Source organism: Oncorhynchus mykiss, unplaced genomic scaffold (genome assembly GCF_013265735.2).
Source record: "Oncorhynchus mykiss isolate Arlee unplaced genomic scaffold, USDA_OmykA_1.1 un_scaffold_195, whole genome shotgun sequence".
Taxonomy (NCBI): Eukaryota; Metazoa; Chordata; class Actinopteri; order Salmoniformes; family Salmonidae; genus Oncorhynchus; species Oncorhynchus mykiss.
The window spans coordinates 300,885-309,118 of NW_023493678.1; the positions used below are offsets into that span (position 1 = coordinate 300,885).

General features: G+C 42.4%; 1 protein-coding gene across 3 annotated transcripts; it reads left to right on the forward strand.

Moving 5' to 3' along the window:
- Positions 1 to 790: 790 nt before the first annotated feature.
- LOC110515158 lies at positions 791 to 6,458 on the forward strand. 3 transcript variants are annotated; one of them, XM_036972849.1, is made up of 7 exons: positions 791 to 954; positions 2,759 to 2,860; positions 3,281 to 3,318; positions 3,562 to 3,823; positions 4,070 to 5,735; positions 5,940 to 6,018; positions 6,263 to 6,458. In XM_036972849.1, exons 5-7 carry the CDS (start codon positions 4,923 to 4,925, stop codon positions 6,424 to 6,426), a joined length of 1,056 nt encoding a protein of 351 aa, XP_036828744.1. In that variant the 5' UTR covers positions 791 to 954; positions 2,759 to 2,860; positions 3,281 to 3,318; positions 3,562 to 3,823; positions 4,070 to 4,922; the 3' UTR covers positions 6,427 to 6,458. The 3 variants fall into 3 exon arrangements, with proteins under 3 accessions (XP_036828744.1, XP_036828742.1, XP_036828743.1); XM_036972847.1 differs by having other exon boundaries at positions 791 to 1,113; positions 3,562 to 5,735; XM_036972848.1 differs by lacking the exon at positions 3,281 to 3,318 and having other exon boundaries at positions 3,562 to 5,735.
- The last annotated feature ends 1,776 nt before the right edge of the window (positions 6,459 to 8,234 follow it).

The window sequence follows — 8,234 nt, forward strand, 5'->3', positions numbered from 1 at the left end:
TAATTTAGCGAGACATGGACAAATCCAACACATTGCGTTTCAACTGAGTCCTGCTTAGAGGTGACTGACCGTCATGTTGCTAGTTGTAATGACGCTTTTAAAACAATAATAGTTATTTGTAATTGCTCTGGGAGCTAATTATTGCAGAGCCCAGCTACACATCCTGCTCGCTGGGCTCATTATGGACAGCCAATGAGCAGTTCAGATTAAAAAGTCAGCCAGATCTGATCCCTATAACATACATGATACTAGGATCCTGTAGCAACCTGCCGGCCTGCACAATCCTCCATGGCACGAATGCTACACGCGCAATATGGTATGCTAACATCCCACAACAATTCCCCAATTGGAATTACTTGCCTAAACTTCCAATCATACTTATTTTCTAATATCAACCATAGTTTCTGCACTTAAGGCAGACTTGCCATTAGAACAAGATGGAATTAGGACAACTGTAAAGCTCATTAAACGTAGGCTAAAATGAACCTTACCTGGCTGTCGTCAGCCATTATGTGTAGCCCGTTAATTAAGGCTCTGAGCCTCTGATACTGCAGCTGTTCTGATAGGCTACTGTAGCTGTTCTGTAACTGTTAAACTAGTCTAATCGTATCCGTTGGAAACTGGTCAGTGAACCGTCCTCAAACACAATGAACTGATGTCAATATGGACATGAACCTTCACATAAAGATATCAAATACATGACGTCAGATATATCGACAGTCCAGCAGGCATCAGCTTTGTAGCCAAGTGATAATAGTGTCCAGAAGGCAGCAGTAGATGGAAAAGGGAAGGCGCCATTACGCTAGCACGCGGGCTACACGGCGTTTAAAGTTAGTAGCCCTCCGACGGAGGCCGGTTGAAGGCACAGCGGATGGAGTATTCGTCGGCAGACCAGTCGTGGTGGTGCGGCGGGGGGCCTTGTCGACAGAGAATCCAAGCCAGATGGCGAAAGAGGTATTGTAGAATTTAGAATGCTAGCAGGGAGATGCGCCTGGCTCACGGCTAACTGGTGCTACCTTCTTGGCAGTGGCGTTATCCACTATAGATCCACTATAGCCAATCGGTAGCAGCGATGAACCGGTGCCAAGGTCCAGAGTTTGCAGCAAGGATCAGGTGGAGTATTGGGCTCTAGCCGTGTATGAGTGGGGTTCGGGAGAACAGCTGAGTAGGCCGGGAGGTGGGCCTCAGGGATAGCTTCGGTACTGGATGCCACGATGAGTGCAAGCTAGCTGTGAGCTAGTTAGCTGCAAGTTGTGATCTAGCTGTGAAGATCAGAAGTAGTGGTCCAGGGATTACGGCAGGAATCCGGCGTTGTTGTGGAGAGACAGTCCGATACTAGTAGACTGGCGAGTATTATCCAGGCTAAGAACAGGGCTGGTATCTGTGCAGAAGGTAAAAGCCGCTAGCATTGGCTAACTATGACTAAATAGCTTTTAGCTAATTAGCTAGTTAGCTTCTGGAGGTTCTTGAATGTGTTCTAAAATTTTAAAAAAATAATAATAATAGCGATACCGTATCACATTGGGTGAAGCAGGGTACCGGAACAAAGAGTGTTACCTCTTTACTATTAAAGTGTATTGCTCTCTGTTTATGACTGATAATAGGACGTAACACAGGGATGAGGAGAAAACAATCATTTGGATCCTACACAACACGTTGTTGTACCTAAATAATTCCACAAGAGGGCGACATATAAACATTTCTTAAAACCAATTAACCTCTACTGCCTTCAGTCCATGACGTCCCCGATTAACTAAAAGTCTGCGTCTGCAAAAATGCTCTTTTATCATAACTCGACATGAAAGTAGCAAAGCCAAAACAGTCAATGACATGCTTTTCGGGATATACAATTCGCTATGGTGGAAGAAAACGTAAGTGAAATATAGGGGAAGGTAGAACATGTTTTACAGTAAGTTTAAAGTTGTTATCACCAATTTAGCTCTGATAGGCCTTCTGCAATCCAAGCTTTTGGGATCGTACTCAAGGCTACTTGGTTTAGGCCTGGCTATAGCCTAGGGATACAGTCCAATAATATCTCCCTTCTCCTGAAGTGTACACTCGTTCGCTTCTTCCTACAAATCTAAAATCATTGGATTGGTGGAGGCATGGGCTAGAGAGGAATATGCTACCAAATAGCACCTTATTCACTAATGTAGGCCTACTTTTAAGGAATGCACTATAAGGAATAGATCAATCAACTGGCTCACTAAATGGGGTACCGAAATAAATCCAAAAGAGGTCGACACGAAATTAGACTAGGTTTATTTCTGTTTTGACCTGCTGAGTCGCAGTGCTTAGTGAACAGATTTTGGGCCTAGCTGTATCGAAAACGGTTGATGGGGAAAGTGTGTAATCTGATCAATATATTTCCCCCCCAATATTAATGAGAGAATGGGAATGTGCATAAAGGTCTAACATTCCATGACGTGGTATGAAGTTCTTAATTCGTCAGTGGCTGCAATATTGTCCTCAGTAAACTCAACATGAGTGAAAACAACACAGACAAGGACAAGTTTTTCGAGATATAAAAAATACTGTATGCTATTATGGATGAAGAAAAGGTAGGTTAAATGACACTAAATATTTGGGAATGTAACTAAGGAAAACGTCATTTAAGATAACATAGTCTATTGCAAAACAAATGTCTAATTCTCTCTATTAAGTCAATCACCAGTTTAGCTCTGCTATGGCTGTAGCTCTATGATGTCCTTTGCAAGAATCTAATCTGACATTGACATGAAATTCCTATGTCCTTCAGGTAGTACAGAGAGATGATGATGATCCCCAGAGGGAGGGGAGGGAGGTTGTTGAGGAAGAACCAGTGGCCCAGCTCAAGAAGGAGCCCAAGAAGACAGGAAAGGTAAAATGTCAGGAGTGACAGGGCAACTACTAGACTAGTAACACTCAATTGTCACAATAGCTGCATTGACCTGGATAGTTTTATTCAATAGTCCTATTGTAGCAATTTTATCAAAGTATTGTATTAAGAGAAAAGCGTCTGACTTATCCTGAATTGTCCTATATGGTAATAACATATTTAGGATTGTGGAATAAACACCCGGACAGAGGATCTGTTATTGAGCTCTTGGAGAAGAATGCTCTTAAGGCTGCATTCGGCCCAGGCAACAAAGATGAGATGGAGGACTGCTACCCAATCCTCATCTCATTCATGCGCAATCTTACTGATAGTATGTTAGAACCATGTTTTGCTCTAGCCTCACATATTTTGTGCAGAAGGAAATAAAAAGTAAGTAAAACACATTTCTTTTTTCTTTTCTAGGCAATGGCAAGTGATCTATAAAGGATTTTAAAAAACCTGTACGTTTCTCCATCAGCCTTTGACCTTTGATTTGGGAATGTTGTGTTGAATCAAGAGAGAGGAATTAACCATAGTTCTATTCTGCTATTACGTTCATTAATCTGTCATACTTCATCCAACTTTGAATTCAGTCACAGATAAGGAAAACGATGTTGGTGAAATGCATTCTGTTCAATCTAGAATACTTTACATCAGTTTCATTGCCAAACCTGCTGTGTTCTGTTTTTGTTTGTGCAATGCAGATGACAAAGGAACAGCTTGCAAAATTGTGCAAGACCATTGTCAACTTCATTGCACAGACCACCCTGCAGATCCTGCTGCCGGCCCTGGCCCGCATTCTATGGGTGACGGGCTTTTATGACAACGCTGACACACTCGAGGGGTGGATCCTTCACTGCCTTTGAGCAGAAAAGACTGGAGCTCATCCAGGAAGTTAAATATTTGGCGAAGTAACTGTGGCGGCAGGGTTCTCCGACCAAGGTCTAGCACACCCTCTTCCAAGAGGTACTGTATGTTCCCCATAATGTGTGTGTGTGTGCAGTTAATCCTAACCCTCAAACTGATGAACAATAATTTCCCCATTTCAATATTTTCCAGCTTTCTAACAGGTGTGTTTTGCAATATCTAATGCACACATATAAATTACATTTAGAATACTCAATTATAATGCTTGTTAGATTTGTTAGCACTAAGATATCGATTTTCCAACTTCAGACAGCAATTAACATGCTTTGCTTGTTCATTTTAAAGTTCCCAGACCTCACTGAAAGTCCACCTGGGAATGCCAGAGGACAGTATCATCAGCAGTGTCCAGGAGCAACTGTCAAAATCTGACCAAATGGTGGCTGCAGGACAGCTTTCACAAATAGATAAAGTGGTTGGAACTATGCTGGAGAACATTGAGAAGATAAGCAGCGAATGTGGCGAGGAATTGGTCTATCAAGAGTCACTGCGGTCTTCCTCCTCGTTGTCATTCTCAACTGCCAAATCACAGAAGACAGAGTGGGAATTTGCACTCCCATTCCTTCTGAGTTACCCGAGAGTACTGCTCAGCCCATTGTAAGATGCTCAGTCATTGACATGAGCGAATCTACTAAGCCAAAAACAATGGTGTGTGATGCCAGAACAAGCATGTTTGCCATAGCCGATACCATCATGAAGAAGGTATATCCAGAGGCAGAAGGGCAGGTTACATCTCACCCTGATCTAACAGATCCAATAGCTAGACTGGAGGAGCTCATATCTCAGGGTAGGATTGGTGCTCTCTCCCGTGATCTCAGTCACCAAGTCAACCGCATAATTTCCGATAGCAACTTGACCCCTCTGGGACTGACAGTGGCGGCTGGAAAGAGTGCATCTGATACCATCCTTTCGAAGCTGAAGAGGAATGACAAGGTGGGGAAGCCCACAACTTACGAGCTGGTTCAGCTGTTTGTAGAGGAGTCTGTTAAGTGCCTCCTGCTTCCTAGTTTTGTGCCCTATTCAACTTCAATGAGTTTGGCTCAGGGGGCCAAGGTGTTGGCTAGAGTGTCTGAAGATAGAATTTCATGCTCTTCTTCTTCTTCATCAGTATTTAGTGACAGTCAGTCTCTTTACCAAAGTTATGGTAAGCCAGGTCATGTACTCTGTGGATTCTGATGCAGAAAGTAGAGGATCCTCTCCAACTGAATCTCTCCAAACATCTGAACCCACTATATCTGATGTAGGCAATCTATTGAGTGGCAAGTCCTCCCCTCGGCTGTCTCCTTCTGGCACCATTATGGCAACAAGCGAGACCTCCAATGCAGCACAAATCTTGAAGGCCAACATTGATGGAGAGGAAGTGGATACCACCAGTCATTCTGGTGTAGCTCAAAACATTGTCAGGGACGATATGTCAACCAGCCCAGACATGGTCAAAGATGTCACACTTCCAACCCCATCCTCTGATAACTTGGGCAGTGATGATGACGTCACCTGCCTCATCAGCATGTTAGTAATGAGAATTCTAACAGAAATCCAAACCCCAGCAGAAGATTACCCAGTTGACGTCACACGCAAGTCACAAGACCTGATCCCTAAAGTTATGGAGGTCTTCTGTGCATGGTCAGGCTGCTCTGAGACACAAGCCTATCCAGAGAACTTGAGGATTCATAAAGTCTACAGAGTCGTCTATAAAAATCTGTTGGAGGAGTTTGGCTCGGAGAAAATCCTCCAACAGGCCGTGTCGACTCAGGACTCTTCATTTGATAGGATTCTTGTCAAGTCTTTGAGTGAAGCGCTTCTCCACAGATGTAATGAGGCAGTGAGGGCAGCCTCAAGAACATCAGTCAAAACCACCGGGCCTAAGGCTCTTCCACTGGCTGAGGATGTGAGGGCTAGCAGCGGGAAACTATCTTTTCTACAAAGGCTGGTCAGGCTGACAAGCAACTTAAAGGTACAGCGAACGTATTTAAATGAACAGTTGTGGGAGATAATGTGAGTAAACAATGCTATTCAGTGTAAAAATATAAAACCATCCGTTCATTCCAAAACCAATCATAAATGTTGTTGTGCTGGTGTGGTAGGTGTGATTGTTATCATCATGAGGTTGGTCAGCTGTGACATTTTTTAAAACATGTTTTTCTCTTTAAATACTTAGCTATTCAAGAAGGGGAACAAGAAGGATTCCCACCTCTCTGAATCAGAACAAGTACGGACCACTGCTGAATATGGCATGCGTAAGTTCACACAACAGGACAACAGTCTGTTTGAGATATTGGTGTACAAAGAAATGCCATTTCAAAATAACCTTACAAAGGTTATATACGCAATCATTAGTCATCTCTTATGTAAAAGTAATTATATTCTCCAAAACTCAAGCTGTTGGTTCTCATTTATCAGTGTCAGTTATGTTGAGTTGTAACATACATTACATCATTTCTGAATTAAAGTGCATGTAAACGCTCTCTCTCTCTTCTGTAGTGCCCAGCATAGTGCCACATGCTGCCATGTCTGCACTGCCAAACGATCTCCCCGCCAGCTCCCGACAGGAGACGCCTCACAAACGTCCACTTCTCGTCAGGATGTTTTCTGCCATTTCCAAAGGCCTGTTCAAGCCCTTCAAACAGTCCTTAAAGACCAAGTAACTTCAGACAATTTATTAAACGTCATTCATTGCATTAAATTGGCCTTTGTCTTCTTATGTGCTCCCGTTAACAGACCAGATTACAATACTGGTCTTTTAAATGTTAGCAGTGATAGCAACATTGACTATAGTGGTGTGTGTATAGCCCTTCTACACAGTCTGACTCTTCTGACACTGTGTGACATGCCCTCTGATCCAGTGATCTAGGATCTTCTGAGTGGCTTTAGGCCTGAATCTCTGCCCTCCGGCCCAAATAAATGTTTTCTCTTCTGATATATCTGCCACTGTCAGCAGCCAGCAGGGGAAAACAGACAGCGCTGTTGAGAGCTTTCTTTTCTCCCTCATGACTAAAACACTGAGAAAGGCTTTTATCTATTGCAGCATATTCCATCTTTTGATTTAACCTATTATACGGTAGAAGTACCCGTTATTTCCCAACGGTTATATCACAGGAAATGTGTTATAAAAAGTAAACTTACAGTGCATCCGGAAAGTATTCAGACCACTTGACTTTTTCCACATTGTTACGTTACAGCCTTATTCTAAAATTGATACAATTATTTTTTCCTCTCATTAAGCTACACAAAACACCTCATGACAAAGCGAAAAGTGTAGAACATTTTAGCAAATTTATTAAGAATAAAAACAGAATTACCTTATTTAAATAATTATTGAGACCCTTTGCTATGAGACTCGAAATTGATCTCAGGTGCATCCTGTTTCCATTGATCATCCTTGAGATGTTTCTACAACTTGTTTGGAGTCCTGTGGTAAATTCAATTGATTGGACATGATTTGGAAAGAAACACAGACCTGGGGGAAGGGTATGAGAAACAATATTCTCTGATCTGATGATACCGAGATTGAACTCTTTGGCCTGAATCAGGATCCTGGGAAAGGAGGAGCAAAGTACAGAGATCCTTGATGAAAACCTGTTCCAGAGGTTCACCTTCCAACAGGACAACGACCCTAAGCACACAGCCAAGACAATGCAGGAGTGGATTTGGGACAAGTCTCTGAATGTCCATGAATGGCCCAGCCAGAGTCCGGACCTGAACCCAATCGAACATCTCTGGAGAGACCTGAAAAAACTGCAGCGACTCTCCCCATCCAATCCGACAGAACATGAGAGGATCTGCAGAGAAAAATGGGAGAAACTCCCCAAATACAGGTGTACCAAGCTTGTAGCGTTATACCCAAGAAGACTCGAGGCTGTAATCGCTACCAAAGGTGCTTCAACAAAGTACTGAGTAAAGGGTCTGAATATTTGTAAATGTGATCAGTATTTTATTTTTAGTACATAGATTTTTGATTTAAAAAATCAGTTTTTAATTTCTTATTATGGGTTATTATCTGTAGAAGGGGGGGACGATTTAATCCATTTTAGAATAAGGCTGTAACATAACAATGTGGAAAAGGTCAAGGGGTCTGAATACTTTCTGAATGCACTTTATGTAATGAAAATATCAGCTGGTTGCCACTAGATAGCTAGGTTATCCAGTGCAGTGGTAATACTGCCTGCCTTGGGAGATAACGTAGGATGCGTGCTTATCCGGGTGCCAGAGACACAATCACAAGCTTTCTTCAGAATACATAGCTCGATCTTACAACGTAAAGATATGATTATCACTACATAGGTTTTTTTAACAAGAAGGGTGTTTTCTATATCTACCAACTATGAAATTACAGACATCATAAACGGTAAGCATGAGAATAATATCATCAAGGCGGACAGGGACAATGTATGAATACACAAAACATTATTCAAATGGACATTCCCCAAATGAGCTATGCACCAGCCCATAGCCA

Excerpts from the sequence above, each read along its gene's own strand:
- LOC110515158 (XM_036972847.1), top strand. The coding sequence starts at position 4,923 with ATGGTAAGCCAGGTCATGTACTCTGTGGATTCTGATGCAGAAAGTAGA. Across the intron at positions 5,736-5,939 it reads GGCTGACAAGCAACTTAAAG|CTATTCAAGAAGGGGAACAA; the intron begins GTACAGCGAACG and ends TTAAATACTTAG. Across the intron at positions 6,019-6,262 it reads CACTGCTGAATATGGCATGC|TGCCCAGCATAGTGCCACAT; the intron begins GTAAGTTCACAC and ends TCTCTTCTGTAG.